Source organism: Linepithema humile, chromosome 4, assembly GCF_040581485.1.
Source record: "Linepithema humile isolate Giens D197 chromosome 4, Lhum_UNIL_v1.0, whole genome shotgun sequence".
Classification (NCBI taxonomy): Eukaryota; Metazoa; Arthropoda; class Insecta; order Hymenoptera; family Formicidae; genus Linepithema; species Linepithema humile.
In genome coordinates this window covers 21,068,346-21,093,570 of record NC_090131.1, presented here as the reverse complement: position 1 = coordinate 21,093,570, position 25,225 = coordinate 21,068,346, and the positions used below count along the sequence as shown (strand labels likewise).

The 25,225-nt window shown below is 33.8% G+C and overlaps 1 protein-coding gene across 2 annotated transcripts; it reads right to left on the bottom strand.

The window, feature by feature from the left end:
- Positions 1-573: 573 nt before the first annotated feature.
- On the bottom strand, positions 574-23,724 carry LOC105672138 (zwei Ig domain protein zig-8-like). Of its 2 annotated transcripts, none has more exons than XM_012366864.2 (7): positions 23,569-23,724; positions 14,900-15,154; positions 4,225-4,409; positions 3,677-3,890; positions 2,014-2,200; positions 1,211-1,332; positions 574-921 (listed from the first exon to the last, which is right to left on the bottom strand). In XM_012366864.2, exons 2-7 carry the CDS (start codon positions 15,054-15,056, stop codon positions 791-793), a joined length of 996 nt encoding a protein of 331 aa, XP_012222287.1. In that variant the 5' UTR covers positions 15,057-15,154; positions 23,569-23,724; the 3' UTR covers positions 574-790. The 2 variants fall into 2 exon arrangements, with proteins under 2 accessions (XP_012222287.1, XP_012222288.1); XM_012366865.2 differs by having other exon boundaries at positions 4,225-4,406.
- Positions 23,725-25,225: the final 1,501 nt, after the last annotated feature.

Genomic DNA, 25,225 nt, shown 5'->3' with positions numbered 1-25,225 from the left:
GCAAAAATATTCTTAGCGATTTACTGATATATTACGTGTTGTACATTAGTAATAAAGATAATATTTTTGGTCAATTTAATATTCGTAATTCTTTACGATTTTATTCGATTTTAGTCTTATTCAATAATATATTTGTTATATAATAAGCATAAGTGTATATATTTATATTTGTGTAGAGATAACAGTGGCCCTACTTTGCCTAAAGCTGATAAAAAATCATTTATTTTAGATAATATTGTTTTCTACTATTGGTACAGTAAACCGGTACCAGAGCTTGCAACGGTCAGAGCTTGTAAGTTTATGCGACCTTTATTTACATCAATCGGTACAGGAAGATTTTTACTCTTAACTGTATAATCTGTTATCGCTAAGTATATTTTCTACGGTATTTAAAAGATTATTTATTAAAAAAACAGTGGATAATGATACAAAAACAGTAGTACCTGTAAAGTTTATATATAATTTAAAACATTTACAAAATTAGCATTTTATTAGAAAATGATGCTTTTAATATTTTAGGAAAGAGAGGACTGCTAAAAGTATAGAATAAAAGACAAGTATAGAAATACAATATTTATTTTAATATCAATATTTATTGTATTTATGGTCTTACAATATTGATACAGATTTATTTAATGATTTGCATTCACAATAATACTGTCGTATAGTAATCAAGAACACATAATTGTTAAGGATATTGCAAACGTTGCAAATTACGGAAGAGCCATCGAAATATAAGTTGACGCAATTCCGCACAATATAAATTTAATTTATATTGCAGAAATAAAATTTATAATGAATAATTTCTCCATATGTAAAGAAGAAAATTCGCAAGCATAGCACAAAACTCAGTAAAAATTACATGATGATTGCTATATGCTGCATTCCATTGATCATGATGAACAGCAGCTTGTTTTTCTCCTATAACAACATAGGCAGATAATAACAAAATGTTAGCATTATAATTATAATAATGTTTTACCTATATCTAGCAAAAAATGTTATTTCAATTATGTCTAATTTAATACTTTTTCTCTTATTTATAAGATGAGAACTATTTTGCATTTAGAGATTACTATTATAAATTACATAGTTGAAGAATATCTATTTAGGGAAAATAGAAATATTTATGACGTTAAGAATGGAGTGTAATACCATTTATTTTCGTCATTCTTTTCTATTCTATTCGGCGAGCTTTTATTTAATTTACCATTTAGGACGTGAATGTGCACCGCGGTCGTGCTGAATTGGCTCACTGAGCACGTATATTCCCCGCTGTCAGTCTTTTTCGCTCGTTCGATATGGAGCCTCGTCACCACGTCCTCGTTCGACCTGAAAAATCGGTATTATGCAATATGTCGTTATACGCATAGCATACACGCGACATTTATGTGATATCTGTAATAATAGCCATTGTTTATCGAATTTTGACAATAAAAGATGGAAATGCATTAAAAGTATATAATCTTCAAACGTATATAAATATTTCATGAAATATCTCTGTTACAATCAATTTAATTGAATATGAATATTAAATAAAAAATTACAAAGTAAATTACATGGTAACTTTACATATTGTTTTACTCAAGTCACGTAATCGAACACGCGCGTGCCTAAAAGATAACTCTTAAACACTAATTCAACCGAGCTTGATTTTAAATTAACTTTGGCACTAGTGACTGATAAAATTCGCAGAAAGACTAAATTGCTCCAGTTCGGTCCAACCGAAAGAAAGATAAATGTTCAATGTGTGTCGCAGCGTTTCAAGAAAGCTCAATCGTGGCATTTGTACAGCATAAAGCATATTCGAAGCTCGTCAACGCGTACGCCCTCCGGGCTTTAGAAGGTAATGCCTGGCATTGCGCGAGGATAAGAGTGACGATATGCGTATCTCTCTATGTATAGATAACACCCGCACCTACACAAGTATACATGCAAATCGAGATGCAGCTCCATTCACCCCCATCCTCGGAAGCTCTCTTCGATCCATTGCCACTTACGATTTATGCTCACCCATTAATGTGATAAACGTTGACGTGATCCGGCAACATCTTGCCATTTTTCCGCCAGACGGGATACGGTACTCTCGAGTCGGGGCAAGACGGCTGGACGACGCACGCTAGCTCGATTCCGCTTCCGGTCTTGTAGTACCGATCCCGTAACTCGTGTCTGGCTTCGTCAATAATTCTAATATCCGGCGCTGCAAAGACACAGACGTATCATTGGATACTATTTATGATTGACGAGAAAACTTCTTTTCTTTATTTCACGTATTTCATATTTCTATTTTCTTTATTTTACATATTTTCTATTTCTTGATTTATTGCGTCTAATAAACGATATAATTTAATTGCTGTAAGTAAAACCTACAAACATCAGATTTTTAGCAATTTTCATCCGAATCTTTATTCGACAACATACTTTGGGACAAGATTTTGATTTCTTATACGTTTATTTTCTTTCACGTTCACTTAATCGACATCTCTATTTTATAATTAAGCGTAAGAGAACACTTGTTTGGATAAAAGTTACTATAAACACGTAAATACAATAAACACTATAAATACGTGTAGCGGCACACGCAGACGTATTTGCTGATGCGAGAGAAGCGAGATAAAATAAAGTCGCATCGTTGCACAAGTAGCACTACGTGATACAACTGCGGGTTGCTTGTTCCGAGTAGGATACCGTAAGATTTTCTCACGGTAATTGAATCTTTACGAGGGTGGAATTTAAATTCGCAACGCTACTGTTTAGGCGCATTGTGAGTGCTAGCGATTTGCGATGTATAGACGTGGATTTGGAGTCGCGAAATGGAAAACAATGTGCACGCGGCAACCGACATCACGGGATTACACCAATGCTCTGTGATATATCGTTCAAAAAACCATCCGCGGACACCACACGTAGAATTCAGATGAAAGTTATCTAAAATATTCAACTTCCAAAGCGTTAAAGCATTATGATTTATTTTTGCGCTCTTATTATCATGCAAATATTGTAGAAATGATACATGTGCGTAAAATATTTTAATTATTTGAAGCAAATTTAAAAATAAACGTAATACTAGAAACTGTTTCGAAATTAAATTATCAGATACATCTAACAGAAATATAATATTAAAATTTATATTTAATTATAATTATTTTTACTGCAAAATTTTATTTTAATTTTATAAGCAAAATTTCGTCGAGCAATGCTTGCATCATTGTACTGTATTTGCTACCGTATTTACGCACGACGGCTAATAAATGTTTATTTCTCGTTATGCAGATGTACCGTTGGAGATATTTTACAAGCGTCTACAGTAAACGGATTTAAAATATTTTGCTTTTTGGAGTAAGACGCAAAATAAATGATCGATCGATGAGTCAAAGAATTGTTTATATACAAATGGCGCGGCGTATGTTGCAATTAGCACTTGCAAATGCAAAAACAAAATAAAACCTCCGGAACGTTATATGATCAATAAAAGTTTATACGACGTCGGCAGTGTACGTAGTTAGCTCTTTTCGCGTTCGCATGACTATCAGTTGCAGGCTATATCTGTATTGTTATGGCATTTTTCTCATTATTGGCTCATGTTCTTATCGATTAAACCGTTTCTGTATTTATAAAATTGCACACATGCTTGGATCTTTTTTTATTCTCTTGTAAAAACATATTTGAACATTACCAAGAACGGTAACGTTCGTGATCAGCATTCTCGGTGGATGCGTATTCACTTGGCAAACGTAAACTCCGTGATCTTCTCTCCGCACGCCGGAGATGGCCAATCTCCAATTGTTTGGATACTGGAAGCTCACACTGTATCTCGAATCCGATATGTGGGTAGTATTACCGAGAGTTAGGAGAGATGCCCACTCGGTGTTTCGTCGTAACCACATGACCTGTAGTTCGCAAAATATTTATTTATTATCTTAGGCAGCATTGCATAACACATACGATAAGTGATTATGACACGAATATAGTCAGACGGGATTTCTAAGCAAGTAGAGGCAAGCAAGAGACGTTTCTCTATATAATTCTTTATTAATTCTTTATATAAAATATTAAAGTTGTAGAAATATATATAAAAAAATATTTTAGCTGTAGAAATATATATAAAAAAATATTTTTAAATCCTGAATATATTTGAACATTACGTTGCAAATTAATCATTTACAATAGTATCGATTTTATAGTACTGTGAATAATTGACAAGCACCGATACTTGATAAGCACCTTTTTCCCGGAGAGCATAGCAACGCGACAATCGAGAAAGGCTGTTGCTCCAAGATGCAATGCTATATTTTGCGAGCCGTTGATACCCTGGCCATCTGCATTTTCGAAATACGGATCCCAATCTGTCACACGGTGATGTCTCAAACGCGGAATTCGTAACGGGGGCAGATTGGCGATTATCTCTTCTGAAATGAATTATTCAATTATTGTCTTATTTCTAAATTGTACAGCTATCGGAATATATTTCTAATATCGATGGTGGTACAATATTTGAGCATTGATGTTGCTGCACTTAATTTTCTTATATTAGCTTTTAAGTGGCGAGAGATTTGCTATGTAGAAAGCGTGGATAAAGATTCGATCTATGTTTTCCAAGATACAATCTCAACAAGATTTTCGCGTAAGCCGCCGGAGCATCTAGCTTGAATGGCGCGAGTGTAATGGGATTCTCATGAAAACGCGAGATTCGTGTTGAAAAGCACGAAAAACGCGAGTACGTCATGTAAGTTCAAATAAATTGCATATTCGCTCCGCTGATCGTTTTGTGTCTCCACCAGATGGTAAAATATCTACTATCCGCCGTGACTTTTCTCTATGCTTAGGACGAAAAATGTAGCATATTCAGATACTTTTAAATTTAGGTCGTTTATTTAATCATGTTTTTTTCTTCAAAAAGTACAATATTGTAGCTTAAAACGAGTCAAGTTTTGCAAGTAAAAAATTTCCCCTTTTCTATCCTTTATTTTTCTCAATCTTATTATACGCTAACACACATGTAAGTTATAACGTACATATATTATAAGTTATAAAAAACATATTTAGTTATCACAAAAGAATTTAATCTTTTATGATCTTCGACACGCTGCAAAAAAAATTGTAAAATTTTTACGCACATGGTGCATTGTAAACTTTATTATCGAAACATTTATCAAAATTCTTCGAATTACCTGCCAACAATATTGCGTGCCACATCTATATTATCCGATAAGAGTACGGAGCGATTAATTTTAATGTCTAGTATTATTCTTTTTTACAATGATATTATTCACTGTACTTTGCTGTTACTTATTGCCGCTATTTACCAAATTTATGTCGACGTTTTATAGTACACTATATACAGCGTGTTTGCTTCAAAACACGATTTTGTCACACTTGTAAGATGGCGGTAACCGAGTAATACTTATTCGATTATTGTCAAAAACCGAACTTTAAAGTAATCTGGATTTTTCAGCGTAAAGCGAGGTGCAGTTGAGCTTGGCTCCAAAGCGAATGTGCTGCAATTAAAAAGCAGAGGAAAGAAGGACGGTAAAGAAAAACGTCGTAAAACGAACCATTTTCAGTAGAATATAATAGGTTCAGTTTTTTTCCTATTAATTATTCGATAACACTAGATATTCCGGATGAACGGTTACTCGTACTGTGGTTCTCGGACACGATAAAGGGATCGTTTAAAAGAGAAAATATCTGGAGAATTTAGAAACGGGACAAAGAGCAAAGAAATAAAGAGGCGCAAAATAAAGTTGCAGTCGAATAACCTTTTGACCTTTTATTTCGCACGCTTCGTAACCGCGTGTAGGTTTCGCTCGTGGTTCGCGAAGCACTCAGAAATTTTACGGATACTTGAAACACAAAAGGTACAATTATCCTGTAATGGTGAGCAGGTGGCTGCGCCGCGACGAACGACACAATGTTGGAAAGTTGTGGGCAAGGTACCCGCGGTATTTTATCTAGATGCTGCACTTTTCTTCGTTGCGCTCTGTGTATTGTTTTATAGCCCATGTGCATTTAAAATTATTGCAAGAAGTGTATTCTTTAAAAATAACATACGATATTAATCACTTAAATACTATAAGTTTATTTTATTCTTATAAAAATCGTTCCGTATCGCGTACTCACTTATTTTTAATAGCAGTAACTTCGCTGTCAGGCGCGCGATTGTGATATCTTCGAAAATTTGTATCGACAAAAATTCGTAAATCTGTAAAATTTCTACTAAAACAATAGTAATAGCCATAGCTCTCCGATCTCTTACCTAACCCTGAAAAGTCGTTTGCGAGAGAATTTCCACGAACGACCGACATGTTTCTTGGTGAGCGCGTAACGGCGCTTTCTTACGATCCCGAAGTCCACCGAGGTCAATCCCTGATTTTCTTCGTGGCTGTCGAAAACCTGGTTACCCAATACGAGCTTGCGTAGAGAGACGGAGCTATACGATTTTACACAGCCGCGGTACAAGCTCATCTCTTGTTCTGTGTCAGACACGTAGCTAAAAGTAGATTGTCCACCGTCGTACACACCTTTGCGAAATCGCGGAAATTGAAAACCTATTCGTCCTTATTCCGGGCACTTTCGTAATAATCTCATAGCAGTTGAAAGGAGATAAGACGTGAAAGTTCAAAGACGACACTAGGACGGTAATACATTGCCGATGTAAAAGACCGAAGAACTTGAGAAATAAGTACAGAAATAAGTACTGAATTACTTGACGGAGTATATGGCAAAAGTTCTTTCGAATTAATCTAGGTCAGTCAAACAATTAACTTTATTTTTCTCTTAATTTATACATTTTGTGATTATTTTTAATTCTTTTGTTTCTGAAGTTGAAATTAGGTACATCGCTTACAATGTATTCATGAATAATTAATGTAAATCGAGAAATAATATTTTTTCTTTGAAAAAAATTTATGTCAATCATTATTATATATCGCATTGAAAATTGTACATTGTATGTACATTAAATTATAATTACAATGAATGATTCATTCATTGTTACGTATATCTTTAAAACCGAAACTTTATAAGTGATTCGATTTGTTCCGGTCGACGAAGAAAGCCACCCATCCATTATTGATTCGATTATGTGGGAGCGCTCGAGGTTAACGGGAAAGGACTAAATGTCTTCGGAACGTCTACCTTTGTCTCTTTCACAGATTTCGCAGCTCATGCCTTAATGAAATGAGCAAATTTAAAGGATTATCACTTAAAGAATACCGATTAGACTGTTTGCTTCGCAGTGTTCTAAATCTTGTGTCTCCGTTTACTATTCTTGAAGCGACTGCAATTTATTGGAAATCATGTAACCATCAACAACACTAAATTTAATTAAATTAGTGTTATCGAGATTTGATCGATTTATTATCAGATTATGGCAATTGCTACTATATTGATAATGGCTGAAGAGCATTAAGCAAGAAATAATATTGATTGGATTTACATGATTCGCTGAAGCTAATTTAATACACCTTTAGTAATTTGTGCAATTTATTTGTTATCAATGCAGTGCACACAAATTATTAGTAAAATCGCGTATTCCAAATTGATATTACTAATAGCACAAGCGGAATTTATTTATGCATCTTCACGAGTTTGTGATTACAATTCTGTAAATTCAATCTATCGATTGAAATAACGCAGATATATCGACGACCTGACGGATTAAGCGAACGTGGAGAATGTACATTTCGGAACGTTTACATAGCACTATCAATTTATTACCATCCAATCAAGACAGTAGGACGATCAGGCTTAACGGAGCAGAAAATTAAATGTCTTTCGCAATAACTGCGATATTTCACATTCGTTAAAATCTCTTTTTAGTCTTCTTTGCCTTTATTCTCCAGTATTTTCTCTTTAATTTATTTTTACACGTGATTTTCACGTGTCACAAATATTAATTACTATTTAGTTAATGTTTGATTATTTGTTTATTTGTATAAATAATATAAAGAAATTTCTCATTATCTCTTAAAAAGAAATAAAATGTAAACGTTTACATTTGATATTGTATTGAAATATTTTATTCTCTCAAATATGTATTTTATTTTAAATATACATTGATGAGATTATTTGAAATTCAGGTACAGCCGCTGTACGATATGTGAATAAAAAGATCGGGAAAATGTAGCGCGTGAAAGAATCCATGTGATTTACGTTCTCTGCCGTGCGAGCACTTAGCACCGCGTTGTTCTCAATTGAGAATAACGGGTCTTCGTTTTTAATTGTATTCTGGACCGGGCATTACAGTCCCTTCCTGCAAAAGCGCAGATTGTGCTGCTTTGCTGCTCGAGTGCGATGTGTATAAGCCGGCTCCGAGACTTTAGTGCCACTAACTAAAACGACTGCCGCGGCGTTACGCGTTCAACGTATATAATCTGGTTCGTAAATGCGAATCGGCAGCTGCGACCTGATAAAACCGTGCTCGCGCGAGTTTCTGTAAAGGAGACGATTTTCGCGGCTTCTCTCGATGCGCGATATTAATTGTCTGTGACGAAACACAAGTACATAAAGTACAGACGAATAAGCGAAAGTTCTGAGAATCCAAGCGTAGAGCGACACGAACAGGCAATTTTCTTAACGATTACCGTAAAATTTAACGCTATCCAGTTGGAATATTTTACCAAATGCAATTATTTATATACATTCAAAAATTATTTTTGCTTGTTGAAGAAAGAAAATTATACTTCTATATGAGTATAGTAATTTTTTGCCACATATAGTTATTTATTAATTTAATAAATAATATATTTTATACGAAAGTAAAATGAAGATATTTTTGCACATAATCTACTTTAAAGATTGCGAAACAGTTTGATAGACAGAAGCGAGATAGTCATATCGCGAACGACATTAAAAAAGCATTATAGGCTTCTGAACAACGTTCGAAGATACGGTAATATCTTGGTGCATCACAATGCGCCTTTGTGTTACGATCTCTGCGTTCGATGTTTTCGAGCAGGTTCTAAACCACATGTGTACCCTGCGGTAGTATTATACATGCGCCTACAAAGACGAGATTTGAATATAATGCGCAAAATACACTTGACGACGTGTTACAAACGGACGTGCAGTCTGCACAATCGTGTAAAACAATTTTAATCAAGAGTGTGTCCATTAGGCATTCGGGAGTTAACGTATAATGGAAAAAGTTCGAAATCACTGTACCTTTCATTAGCGCTAATGGCAAGCAACTAAACCCACAAACAGAAAATCCGTTCTCTCACGACACGCCGAGATCGGAGTGTTTGCCAAAGTGTTTTATTATCGATCTATGTATAGTTCCTCATCGATTATTGCAATCCATCTCATTTCAGATGGACGCCTGCTTCGCAATCGTTAATTGCGACGAGACTGTCTTAATTGGGACGCGGAACGAACGTGCCGCTTAAAGTGACCGAATTTAAATTCTACTGTTATCCAGAGGGAGAATCAGGTCTCCAAACGACGTTTGAGTTTCATTATTCGAATTATACGGATATTTATGGGCGAGGATCATAATTAGAGATGATGAGATCTCTGAAAATATTTAACGCCCGAATTACTAATTTGACGTACCGTCTGCGCCAATTCTCGCGTGTCATTTGCATGCTATAAAAATATACTCCACTCCACTCTTGTGATATTGTTCACTAAGCTGCTAAATAACAATATTGTAAGGCAGAGGGTAACTTTATAAAATAACACAAATGCACTCTCGTGTCTTTCATCCGCTCCTCAAGAAAATTGTCGACTCTTTTACGCAAAAACTGAAGCGGCGCGCGCCACGTTACGTTCACATGTACCTTTAGATGAAGTCTGCAATCCCGTTTGTTTCATCCCGTTTTTCTTCCGCGTTCGCTTTCTCACTCTTTCGTTCTTTCTCTTTCGTGCGAATTCAAGGCGCGCGGTTTCGACCGGATTCTACTACACAATTGAGGTCGTGCAACGGCGACGTAATAAATATACATCCAGAAGATCATTTGTTTCCGTACATCGCCTTATGGCAAAGATGCTAGCATAGCCGAAGATGCTACCATCCGTCTTGTCGCTCGTTTTTCATCGGCCAGTGCCGGCTCTGTTGATGCTTCCGCGATCCTTCGGATGAGACGACGTTTGGGAGTTTCTCATACTTTGCTCTACAGGCCCGACGTAAATCCAATTACGAAAGCCAAAGGAATCCGTATAATTTGGACCAGTGTTCGACTGCAGCCGAAAGTTGCGCGAAGACTTTTTATGTGGAGAAAAATGCAATCTTTTTTTGCTTTCGAATTTCGAACACCACGCTTGTGTATATCACGTATTTGCTCCACGATCATATTTCTTAATATACTTCAACGTATCAATTTTCACCGGCAAAATCGTTTTACAAAATTCTTCCGAGACGTCTGAAATTATATATTGTCTGCACACGGCAAGGTACCATGTTGAGAAACTTTGCGGTGCGGAGAAACAACGTTGTTCCTAAATTGCGGATTACAAAGGATCCTGTCGCAAAAGTTGTAATTACTCTCGTAAGTAATAAGAAGGATATGACCTATCAATCATCGGAAAACCAATATCACCGGATTCAACACTTTATTAAAGTGACAAGTTGTCCCTTTCGCGACGACAAGTTTTATCCTGCGACAAAAGATACTCGCAGGACAGGCGGCGCTACGCCAATTCCGACAAGATGACATGCTTGCTCGTAACGATAGAACTTTGCATGTAATCCTCTGGGTAATCCTTCCGGCCGATGCGCGATATTAAACCATTGCGGCCCAACCATGGCCGCATTTCCGCGCGCGTCCTTTCCTCGTTTCTCCATCACTGCGTTACCACGATGTTGTGCGTCCGAGTATTTATGCAATTTCATTTCTCCCTCATACAACTTGTACCGTTAAAATTAGTTGCTTAATTGGATTGCCACTTCCACGGTGAAGGAAGAATTTCAATGTTGCACGAAATGTTGCACGAATGTTGCAAGAACGGAAGAAAGAGCTAATTCTCGGATAATTTAATTACATTCTATAATTAAGTATATTTACAATTGCTCGTATTTTGTAGAATATGAAATATTAAAAGCATAATTTTTTAATTTAAAGCCACTGAAAAGATATTTTAACTTGGCGTTATATTAGCAGTATTCTATTTTTATTTATCAATTTGTATCATCTTTCTAAGAATTTTTATGCATCGTTTCTTATGCAATGTTATCACTACATCTAGTTCACGAAGTATGCATAATGGAACTAAATTTGTAATTCCGTGGTGTGACAAATAGGTCAAACGTGCTTCATATGGTCAGATCCATTTTCCGCTACGCATTCCACATGTCTCGTATCTGTACGCTTCATTACAAACCAGAAGTTTCGTGTGCAATAACTGTCTGTGCCTCGTAATGTCTCGTTGTGTTTCGTTTGATGTGTCAAATATTACAAAGAAATTTACGTCAGTGATATTACTTTAATGCAATTGTTATGTCAATGCAATCTATTTACTTATATTTATAAATATTGAATAAATAATTTATAATATTTATAAATATATAACAATAATAGAATACAAAAAGCAGTAGAATTTTAAAAATGTAGATGTATTGCAAAAATTTAAATATCTAATTAAATATAGAAGTTTACTTTTTTTTATATAAATGATATTTACGTTTTTAAAAGGAAGTAACTTGTGTGTGTGTGTGGAATTTAGTGCATTTATATTTTTGCTCTGCAATCAGTAACTTTAATAAATTTATTTTTTTTTAATAATCTATTTATCACGAGTTAAATATTAATATTATTTACAAATAAATAATTATTTTATATTTATTAGACAGTATTTTATAATACATTATTTTATATTTTACGAATCTATATACGTATGTATATGTGTATTTATGTCATAATATGAAGAAATGCATTGCATGTAACATATATTGAGTAATGTATACTAACATATTGAGTATAAGCAAAGCACGGAGAATGTTTTTTTGCCGCGTGTTGCTACGTTAATTTATTATAGCGTTTTGAAAATCCGGCGCATGCACATTATTGGTGAATAAACACGCGTGTATATATGGGTGTTGTGTAATTATTATACTATTATGAGACAGTTTGTACGTACTACGATCAACTAATCAGCCAACTAGTCGACCGGTAGTAGAGCCGAGTAAACCTCTTGTTGAATTTGCTCTCAGGACTAGAATCATTAAAAATATAATCATGGAAGAGAACGCCGCAGTGAGTTGAACCAAGTATTATTTGAAAATTGAGACTCCAGGTTTTCTCATAAGTTCAGAATTTTTTATCTCGGGTGATTGATTTGCGAGATATCGTCAACTAATCGCCAAAAATAAAACTAATTTTTTTGATACACCAATATAAGAATACAGTCCGATCGATTGGCCGAATTCAAGAATATGTCAAAATTAGTACGGCATGTATATACTTCTAACATTTTTTAGATTTTACAGATAACTGCGCTTGATTGCAGCAGTGAACCATTTTAGAATGCTGTGATTATATACATCCTTCGTAGCAAAATAGTTAAAGCACAAAAATATTATTTATTCATACACATGTATAAAATTTGTTCTACTTTTTATTACACGGATTACGTTGATGTTCACAAAATTATTATTCGTTGCGGCAAAATCGGAAAAATTGTTTTGCATGCTGTTAATGATTATAACTTCTCTAAGTTATTACTAATTCATAAATAAGGAAGTGCTAGTGAGAGGGAATGGGAAGATTTCATTTCCGATTCTCTGTGCGTCGAAGTTGTAAAATGTGTGACGCGGATTGGCAACGGCAAACTTTGTAAATAGCTCGAGACAGTTTGTATGTACGTAGTCAGCACTCACGCATACTTGCACAATCGAATGACAAGTTACCAAACGAATTTTGAATTGAATATTTCATCGAGCAACTTCCGGACTACCCGATGCGACTTTCTCGTCTTGACAGATGCGGCAGTATCGTACACACATCGAATACAATCTATATAGTTACACAATATATATATATACAGACAAAAGGAGAAAAATATGCATAAAATGTGCGACAAACAATAGAAGCTGTTCAATGCAAAAAATATTTTTTTAAATATTCTTAAAAAACATTCTTAAAAAATATTAAAAACATTCTTAAAAATATAACATTCTTAGAAAACAATTTTTTGCTTATTTATATATCATAATATATTAACTCTAATACAGTGATTGTGATAATAAATCTTTTCAAGCCCTGGATAAAATTGCGCCACATCAGCGTAAGTACGGATTCTAAGAAAACGTCGTAGCGACGACAGAGTTAAACTTTTATGAGGATTTAAGAATGACAACCGTACATGTTATTCTAAACGATTTAGTATAATGCGAGCGCTATTACGAAGCGGAGTGATAATAAAACAGAATAATACGCGAGTTATATTATATATTTTTGTATAGAGTCCTAGAAAAAAATGTATTTCTCTTTTAATTTAAAAACTAATAATGTAAAAGTAAACAAGAAAATGTGAACGCTCTTTGTGTATTTTTATACACTTTAATATATTTTTTATTATATACGAAATTTTTAATATTTTGAAGTAATAAATTTCGAGAGGAACAAAGAGTTTAAATGATGTTAAAATGCGCGCTCGTTTCAAGCGCGCGCAACTTTTTTTCACATACGGCTATGAAAAGCTGAAATTGCACTTGCATGAGAGTTCTAGAACGGTTGACTGTAGCGAACGACTCTTAAAGTCTAATCGGTTCAACATTGAAATCCAGGAGCTACTATAAAGCAATGTAGGGCGGATGTACATCTCTTTACTAGCTTTCGAGCGAGAAAGCTAGCGCAAGCTTCTACAGAAAGTAAATATCCGAACGGTCAAGCTAATACAGATACGAGATTGTAGTCTATCGGAAATCGACGATGTAGCCATTCGATGTGTAATTTACCAATCGCAGCAAGACTCACGGAGAAAATAATTTTTCGTCTACGAACAAGAGAATCTACAATATTAACCTTAATGATTCTATTTTCTCCTTTTTTGCGATTCTATTTTTATTCACTGACTTTTTGCTTTAGCAAAATTCACTATAACGTTCCGACATCACAATTGCATTAATTTTGAACAATTTGAAACATTTAACATATCTAGATATTTACGCAACATGATCGTTGAGGGAAAATTTAAATAATATTTTTAACGATTAGGTTACTTATTGTGTAAACTATTATTCGTATTTTAATTACATGTTTAATCTTTTATCAAACAGTTAGAGATGTCAAACTGTCAGACGCAGTTTTTATTTATGATACGAATATCTTAATATCATAGGCACACCTTGAATTGTCAAAAATTAGTGTATTTTCACGTGTTTTAAAGTATTTTTAGTTGTCAGTGTTAGAAATAATCTAATCGCCTTAGATCGCGTTGCATCGTAAAATTTTATACAGTATCGAAACTTGGCCATGCTCTCAAGTTTGGCGCAGGGCGAGGTACATGAAAGTTCAACTAACTTTTGCACCAAACGTATCACTTTTACGGCTCAGTTTCTCATTCGATTTAGTCACGTCGTGATTAACTTTGGAACGGGTAATTAAAGTTCAAGTTCTCTACGCTCTGAATTTGAATTGTTCTACGCGACAAAATATATTCATGAATCTCAATATGCTCAAAATGACGTCTATATCAAATGACGTCTGCACCAATTTTCTACACGGTCGCGTGATACAAGTCTAATTAATTTTTTTTTGTTTATAATTGTTAGAATTAAGTTTGCAAATCAAAACGCGAGAAGTTGCGAAATGCGAAGTGGAGGAGCTGCTATGTTGAAAAGTAAAATAATTTGCCGGTAATATTTTATTTCACTGACGTTTCGTTTTGATATGCGCTACAAAAATAATTGCGGTATTTATATCAGCAACGAACTACATCGTATCACCACATAACGCACCTTGCAATTGAGTGATATTCCTGGTGACTTTGTGACCGTTAACGAGCTGCTCGCGCAGATGAAATCTGTCGCGATGTCGCTGATAATTGCCGCTGATAACGATCGTAATCGCGGCCAGTACGAGGAGAAACCTCGACCCCCACGCTGATCCTGTCATTGTCCATCGGATTTCGCATTCCCCGAGGTTTTTGAGATGCCGTCAGAGTTGTTGAAGAGGCTATCCACACAGTTTCCTATTTTCCCTTCCTCCTCGATCTGAAACCCAAACATTGCTGAAGGATACAAACACTGTGTGACCTGAATGTTCCATTGATATGTTGATTAAAACATAATTGAATTATTAATAGACAAATAATTAGATCTGCTTAATATTCATCAATACATTGAATATCAAATTAAACGGATAGATTAATTAAAAATGATTGATTCGAAATAGAAAGATCAATAATAGAGAAAATTCTCTCAAGCAGAACGCTGTTACTTTTTTTTACTTATACAAAATTATCTTTCTATATAAATTTTTCATTCTTTTAAATTTTCTATTTACGTGTATAATATATTTTGTAAAATAGCCAATGACAATTAATGAACAATTCGACTTTTTGAGTCGTCAAAACCGTACGATTGAATATATTACAATTATATTTTTCTATTAAAATTTAGTCAACTACCAGAACTTATATCGACTGTGTTATTTCTCATAGTTGCTGCCGCAGTGCGTACGTTGTTTTGTATTGCTTTTGTTCGTATATGTGCATTTCGTGGAGTGGCGCGCGGAAATAAACGAAAATGGAAGTTACTGTGGACAACGCACAAGAAAAATGCGATGACATCCGTAACAAGTGAGAATTTAGGTACGAGCTAGAAATTTATTATTTTATTACCCCGCGAGATGCATCCGCCTTCTTTTTTCTAAACCCATATTCAAAGGGAGGGGCAGGTATAACAAACGGGGAGGAAAACGCGCGAAGGAAACGCGATTTCGTCTCCCGAAAAAACCCATTCATCTTTCATGGAAAATTTACTAGAGACACGCCTAGCTCTGCTCGTGTTTCAAGAGTACAATTTTATCCATAAGTGTCAGATTTTTTTTGTGATACATAATGGATAAGACAAAAAAAAACGGATAAGGGGAGTAGCGAGAGAACAAAGATACGTTGAAAGCTTAATGCATTTTATTTCAACAACAATTTGCATACTGTGCTGTTGTGAAATAGATCTTTCAGATAGATTCACCCCAGTGTCGAAATGCAATATTGATGTTATTATCTCAAATATACAATGTATAACTGTTTAGCAGAACAATTAGTTACAGTAGCTATTAAAAATAAATTGCTCAGTATTTAAAAGAATTAGAAAAGTTAAATTAAAAATTAAAATGGAAAAATAACTTAGTATCTTGATATGATTTTTAGAAAAACAGAAAGATTGATAATAAAATAACGTTTGTCAAAATTTGCGTAACTAGGTTTTCAGAACCAGGTATCATTCTGCGAATAAAAATTTAATATTGGTTTGTTACGTTTAATTTGCGATACGTGTATTACAAAAATTGAACGTTAATAGAAATCAATATGGCAACGAGATACGAAATACAATTTCGGGGATTCGTGTTAAAAGGGAAGAAATATACATTGCTGTTATGAAATAATTACGCAATCATTTTCGGAACGTTGCGTTTAATATTGTCCTAATAAAATTTTCAAATACCAAATATCGCTTATCAAATTTCGCGCTACCTATACACAATCTTCGACGTATAATGAGCATAGTTTAGTGCAAATGCAATATGAGCTCACAATGTTCTGTAATTTTGCGTTCATTAGCAAATCGCCGCGAGAACGTGCACTAGATAGTGTTTAGTTTAAACTAAACATGCCATGATATAGAGTATTATCTTTCATCATAATGCGACATTTGATTTATTTGATAAATACAGACAAATAATATGTGCTATTGTACGATACAAAAATACGATGTAATATCTAGTGCATTTCGTGAAAATTGAAGAGGAATAGCTTTCTCGAGCTAACAGATTTGCGCGAAAACGTGGCAGAAAAATTTGCAGAAGACTATTCACACCGCAAGAATTTGAACTGCAAGCCCTACGGGTGATGTTCCGTAAGCTCTGAGAATCGGAGCAGACAACAGCCAACTCTCTGCAAACTTTGGGTATATTGTTTTCGAAGGCGTCCGCGCGTCTAATGGAATCGACGTTATGAAGTTTGGCTCGTTAGATTTCTTCGACAGAATATTGGCATATTCCTGCCGCAAAGATGTAGGACGATTATCAAGAGCAAAGATTGAACGGACAAAAGCAGAACGCAAGCAGAAGGGAAGGGAGAAAGAAATACGAAGCGGAGAAGACGAAGTAATATGTCGGTTGGTTAGAAGAGAACGGCAACACATAGCACCGGAGAGCTAGCGGCAGTGAAACTTTTGCAGTTTCTCAGGGATTTAGCTGCAGCCAGTTTGCGGTCGTAGAGCAGAAACTGTGATCTCGCCCGAAAAAAGCGTACAGGCAAGCGGGCGCCTTCACAATTTCCATCTTGAAATATGCGCACTCAATCTGGCCAGTAAATAGCTGGATTATTGTGTTCGAATAACAACGTAAGTAGATTTGCAATGCAAACTTCACTGCTATCGAGCGGGTGATAGCCGGCGCACTTTTTCGAAATTCTACTCGCATTCATTTTGGCCGCGACAAAAATTGCTATTTATTATGAAACAAGGCATTTGTTTATTTTACAATTTATTCTATTTCTTTATAATAACTATTGTAACTTTGAATATTATTAATTTTTTATAATACGCATTAAAATTTTATATATTCGGAAATTTGCATCTTTGTATCGTCTTTGTCGCGTATTGCGTATTTTTTATAATTTAATATTAATATAATTTAATATTAATATTATTTATAATTTAATTTTATAACATACGCGTTCTAGAATATAATTCTTTTCAAAGACGATGGATGAAATATTTACGATTAGATAGTTCGTAATTTACGTGCACACAACAGTCGAATGGAGGAAGACAGTGTCAATGGCAGTGGCATTGCAATATGTGTGACTTCCAAAGATTTTCCCTGGAGTAACGATACTGCTTCTCGGCTTTGGAAGCAGCACGGAATCCGTTACAACGTTCCCGGAAGTCGTTTCCCACCGATATTTATGACGCGACGAATCACATAAGCTACTGCTGAAATCGCAGTTGAGGTATACGCGACGTAGCTCGCCACGTTCTCTGTTATTAGTATAGCATTTCCGGTAGAGCATATTCAGCGTTTCTTGACACATGTAACTTTCGAAAACACCACATTCGCAATTGTGATCGATAGAAAAAAATTTGTGTCTAAGGATAATCTGACATATTTTTCTTTTAACACATTTTATCTCCCTGTTTTGTTATTTGTTCTTTTTTTCAATTTTAATTTAAAGGATGTTACTATTGCGCGAAGCCGTTTTTTTTATACCGTCATTTTATAATGTGCAACGCCAAAACATATTCAAAACAATGTGTCGTCGCCATATTTAATAATAGGATAAATGGAGATGATGACAATGGCATCGTTATATTGTTATATTTTTTATAACTATATTTTATAGAATATGAGACAATTTAAACTAAATTATATTAATCAAGACAGTACCAAATCTCTGCCACTGAGGGGAAATCGCAATTAAAAGCTTTCAGTATTTCTGCATATAATGTAGGTCAAATTCCGCACGTAATTTTAACTTAGGATAATGAGCAACTAAAAATCGAAAATTTTTACTCTAAATTAATTATTATCCTTCCTCATGTAATAATAATCTCTCGCGCTAATGAGATATGTCTCGAATATGAAATAATGTACAGGGTTTGAAATGTAAAAGGACAACCATTTCATTCGTCTTTCGACTCATTTTATATCCACTTTTTCGAGATTCGCTTCGAGGGATTCAGGTTCCACAAGAGTTCTCCAACCAGCAAAGGGACTGTAGAGAGAACTCGACTGTCGGATCTCGCGGGAGTTTAACTCGCGGCACGTCTCAGAATCGATCGATCTTGTTCGCCGCTCGTGATGTCACGTTGCCGATGGGTTACCGATATCGTGAAAGAAACGCGGCGAGAAACCATGCGAGAGATTTACGCGGACACGTACAAGAGCTAGTTTGACAATTCCAAAGCGCAAACGCAATTTTATAATATTTACGGCGGGAAATTGGCAGTGTTTGTACGTTCTCCACTAAACTCTCGGGTCTTCGCACAAATCCTGAATAATCAGAATCACTCAAAGTGAGTTACATTAATGAGACAGCTTGTAAAAATGCACGTAAGCAACGACTCCCGATCTGCCGATAAATCATCACGGATGACACGCGCTGCTCGACGCCGCAATAATAAAAAAAAAAAAAATAACAGGGATTAAAACGCCGAATAGCACGAATGCCGCGATCGATGGTAGTAAACGCGGGAGAAGAGGGTCAATGACGGAAGAGCGAAATGGTACGGGAAGCTCGTAGACGAAAGAGGATATATTACGGTTGGATCGTATGTTATTCCACTCGTAACTGACAACTAATTGCTATATATTTATAATGGCGGAATGCAAATATTCTGGTATTTCGCAAACACGCTCCAACACAAAAGAGTCATTTATCAACATTTTTGAAGGGGGAAAAAGGAGAAAAAAAGTTTTTAACAAAAATTCCCGGTTTAAAATTTAGCTTGGTGATTCTGCTACGTGCTATGTATCTTTTCTTATAATGTTAGTACACGTATAAAGATAATGCCTTCATAATGTCTGCAAAGTTTCTTACATGTTCTTTACGCGCACATATGTAAATGTTAAAAGTACCATTAACAGAAAATGAGCGAATTAAAACAATATTTAACTTTAATTTCTTAATTTAACTTTAAGCTGATTGCCTGTATTTGTTTATCAGCAAAATTAATATTGCTCAAAGTTTATTGATAAATTATATGAGTAATTCAACTGAATATCGGCAAAGAGCATTAGCGCGATGAAAACTTCACGTTACCAAAGTATCTGTCTACAAATTCAGTACAATTGTTATATTTGTTTCTGACGAGTGCAATTTCCTTTTTCTAACAAAGAAAGGAAAGAAAGAATAATTCAATATCCGCTTTTCGTGCAGCGTGGAAAGAGAAACTACCGTTTTTTAAAAGCTGCAAAAATTTCTCTGTTATTATGGAACACGTCATCATTGTAGAGCCATCGATTTACAAATTAATGAAAATACCGTGATATTCTTCGTCATGTTAATCCTCCTGTAGCAATGCGGATCCTTAAATTATTGTGGAATTTCATGTTGTTGCAATTTGCGATGTCGAAGATTATTTACTTGATTACGCGCAATTTACCAGCGCGTATAAACTATTGTAGTATGTTGTAGTATTCGCCGCGGATTAACCATGATCGCTATCGATCACAAGCTGATTGGGGCGAGACTGAAGCTTGTTGCACGCCCGATGTACGTAAATCGACGGAAAATTATAGCTCACGGTTAATTACATTATTTGAATATACAGTATCCGCATATGTATGTATAAAAGATACATAGCACCCATGTGTGTAATAAGCACCTTTTAAGGAAACATTATAAAATTGACTTAATGAAAGCCGTGTTCTTCTCGAGTGCAGAAGTTGGTAGGATTAACGAATTTATCGGCGAATTGTATTACAGATAATCCACCGTAGAGTCGTAAGTCTCTGTACTCTGTACTAATGACATGATCCCTGGTATTAATGGTTCCTAGTTTCCGAGTATAGTTTCGCAATTTTGGTTAACATTACCTATAGGTTAAGAGTGAGAATATATTCATTTATTTAAAATTTAAAAATATTAAAATATCTTGTGTACATTGACATCCATCAAGAACAAGATCTGTTCTGTTCTTGTCAAGCATTTTTTTTTAAATTCTGTAAAAATAAAATAAAAAAGCTAAGATAAATAGAATAAAATAAATATAAATGTAAATATTAAAAACATTTATTAAAAAATACACATTAGTTACGGTTCATGTCGAATATAGTTTCTATTACAATAAAAGAAAAATAATCACAATATTTATATTTTGTAATAAAAAACACAGAGCTGGTGATTTTGCAATACGGATGTAAAGAAATATGTATCGAAAAACTCCACTTTTGATATTATTTGCGCGTAAGCTGAGCCGTCTGATCGATGTGCTTCACGCGCCGTACATTTAAAAGCGAACTATACGTACGTCAGATCATGAAAGTCTAGCGAGTAAACGGAAGAACAATGGATATCGCGATGGAGATGTATGCAGGGAGAGTTGAAAGAAATCGCGAAAGGCGTAAGAAATCTTACGAATTCTTACCTCTTGTTCGCGTGTGCAATCGAGTCGGCGAGATTGTTTCTCAGGTCAACCTTTTGTTCGAGCACAGTTTATCGGGGAATATTTTAAAAGGTTAGCCGAGATCAATTCGTTGCCATTTAAAGCATGGCGAAATACGACCGGTTCTGTATCCAGAAAGCGACTCGCTCGACAGTAACCGGAGTATGCTGGACATTTAGCAAAGCTGGCACGTACTTCTTCTCCTCCGTAGTACATCGAATTTATCGTTGAGATCATCAGGTACACGAAGCTCACTACGTGTAAGCCATTTTTTGGACGATAGAATGCTAAGCATCGTCTTTATTTATCTTTAATTCCGCTCACATCTCCAGAAAACGATGTAAAAACAAAAGTCTACGAGGCATACGTGTGATGAGAGCTTTTATTGTATGTACCATTAACTCGCTTACGAATATTTTACTTGCACATTCGTATGTAAAATTGGGGCGTCGTTTCTTAATCTAAACGAGTAACAATGCAACTTTGTAGATGAGACTACGTCAACTTAACTGCAAGAACTTCCTCTTCCTAAGCGCATTAATGTAGATTAGTTTGAAGATACGGAAATCCTTGAAGCAATTTGAAAATCTATATCCAGCTGAACAGTCTGATGAGGAAGAGATATATATTCGTAATAAATAATACAGTTATTGGCGCATAACATTAACACAAAATGAAGCATGACAATAATTTAGCAGATAAACGCATTTATGTGTTTTTATGTTCTTTTTTTGTCATTAACGTGAATTTAAATAATAAAATACGAACAATCTAAGTAATATAATTTGAAATGGAAATATTGCTGTCTAATAGAATGAAAAATTTTATTGGTTATCATAGTTTTTGCGAGCTTGTATGAATTTATTCCAAATGACGTTCGATTAACGAGCTAGCCGAGGGATCTATAAGTCGATGAATTTTAATCGCGACGCCGTCGTTGTTCTCATCGTTGTCATTTAATGCAAATCGTTCGTAGGCGTGCACACCTATGATGGAAATAGAACGGCTTGTGATCTCCGTTCCTTGTACCGAATCATTTACATAGGAAGACGGATAGGACGGATCGCTGATCATGTCAACCATTATTCGTCGTGGTACATAAAATCGATTATAGGAAGCTGCAATGTTCGTTATCGAGAAATATGCATCATTCAAGAGGGTAGAATTTTCCGAAAATTCCAATTTGATGATTACTTGCTGTGCTTCTCGGATAAATGCATTGTTAATATCATTACGCAAGCTCAACATGTGATGCATTATACAACTGCATCATATTTAAACTATAATGGTGACCCAAAAATTTAATAGATTTCTGAAAATTGGTTTTACTGAACACATACACTTTTAATATAACACAGTTCTTTAAAAATTGTACATATTTAAACAATTAAATTTTACACAATTTTTACTTATATTATAGTTTAAATGTACTATATTATTATTACATGTTATTCTAAATATTCAACAAATTTTATGCAGCAAAGTATCGCATCAATGCCGATCGCATAATACAGAGTCCACGTGCTAATATTACAATGCATTTATTGGAAAAACACAGCATTATTAAATCGGAATTTTCGAAAAATTCTATTTTTTTGAATAATGCATAAAAAATAATTTGTAAAAATTTGTAAAACAGAATAAATAGAACAAAGGTAAAAAATAAAATCTATAAGACGGTAAATGCCGTTTTGACTGAATGTCCTTTTATTAAAGAAATAATCAGCATTCTACATGCAATCACATAAAGAAGCTCAGAGAAATTAAAATATTAAAATATTTATTTTTCAAAATTCGTTAATCGCATATTAAAGATTTGTTTTGATTTTCCTTAAAATGATAAAATTATACATATATGTAATAAAAGTATTATGTAAATTTTTTTTCTACACGATTTTCGCAAAAACGTAATGGATAAATGTATTGTAATTACTCCAATTTAAGTCGTCTTACGCGTCTTTTTGCTAACGCCCAACAAACTAATTAACTAGTACGTAACAAGCCACAGCTGGACAAAAAGAGAAGTTGTAATCAGGCAGTGCATATGGCTAACGCTTTTATTGATCCTTGCGTGAACGTATGATTATTGTTGATTACTGTACAAATCTAATAATTATAAATTCTATTTTTTTTCAAAAATATATATAAAAATTTATTTAAGTTTATAAGATTTTCTGCAAAAAATAAAACGCGTCAGTTTAGCGGTTTATTTGTTTATTACTTTTCGCTTTTATAGACTAAAAATTTTGATGTATAATTATTGATCCATCAAATTAATTGCTTTTATCACTTACCAGTGTAAATCTGATGTTTCCGGTATTACGACAAGCTTTATAATAATGATGAAAAAAATAAACTTTTTGACCGAAAGAGAATACCACTCCCGGTTGATACAGCACGGGCGGCTGGCGACTGACTGCTGTGGAGTTTGAAAGCTCGCGATTCTCAGAGCGACCTCTGTTACTACCATGTGCTTGCGATGAACGTGCACTGGCGCCCTCGCAATATGCCTACGACACACTTTGACCTAAAAAGAAACTGGGCTCGAAAATTAATGTAATCGATTCTTTTATTCGTTGAATATCTATTAAATCACAAGTATCTTTAAAAAAATGTTCTTTTCTTTATTTAAAAAAAGTAACACATTTCTTGAAAACTTAATTTTTATATAATCTTATATAAATTAAAACAATTTCTCTAAAACGTTATTTTAAATAGTACATTATGCAAATTATACATATACATTGTTAAAATGATAATTTGTAACAATTCTTCAACTGAATAGCTTATAGAAATTTTAATGGACTTTTTAATTGTTATTCAAATTATCCGTTGCTGCATTTAGCATTAAAACGATTTATAGTATATAGAGTATACAGCGCACATAATTGTGCACACACGTAAACAAAATTGTAATTTTTATAAAAATAATATATTTTTAAGCAAAGAAAATATATGCACATATTACAGATATAGATATTCATAAATTCTCAACATTTTTATTTATTAATGGAGTTTTATTAACATAAATATATATGCTTGCCGATAAAGCTTATCTGTATCTCATGATTATACTTTAAAATGTAATATAAATGGGGAGCGTTCTGCTTTGATAAAGTGTGTACAGCTTTGACCAAAATATCTATTAAAAAAGTTTTATAAAAGTTTTATACTGAATCGATACTGTAATTAAGGTCTTTCATCTCTAATCGAATCATTATATATTATTTTTATATTCTTTTTATATGTATATTATATCGTATAGTATTGTTAACAGACAGATTATTTTACATTTATTAACATATTCGCCAATGAAAAATTTATTTATACCTTGCAAACAAATTTTATCCTAAAATATGTTTTGGTATGATATATATATATATATATATATATATATATATATATATATATATATATATATTGGTATGATATATATATTTTTATATTGGATATATTTTTATATTGGATATATATATATTGGTATAATATATATATTTTTTATGATATATATATATATATATATATATATATATATATATATATATATATACTTATATCACTTAATAGCAAAATTAAAGGATCACTAAATTTCTGCCGAGAAATTAACGATCTTTGGACTTACAACTTTGCGAAAAAAAATTATACAACAATTTTCTTGGAAAGTTGTTTTAAAGAACGAAGCCTTTACTTTCATCTTCATGAATCTATTTTCCTCGAAAATGCACTAGAAAGTAAGGTGAAAAATTGAAATGTGATTTAAACGATAATGAAAATCGTTGATTTTTTTCGAAAAATTTGCAAATTTAAACGACTGCATAGAGTTGTTAAAATTTTTTTCGCAAAGCAAATATACATAAATTTGAAGATTAAAATCGCTTCTTTAAAACGAGCTATTGAAAATTAATCTGGTTGTAGATTTATTATTTTTATTAAATATAAGTCAATACATAT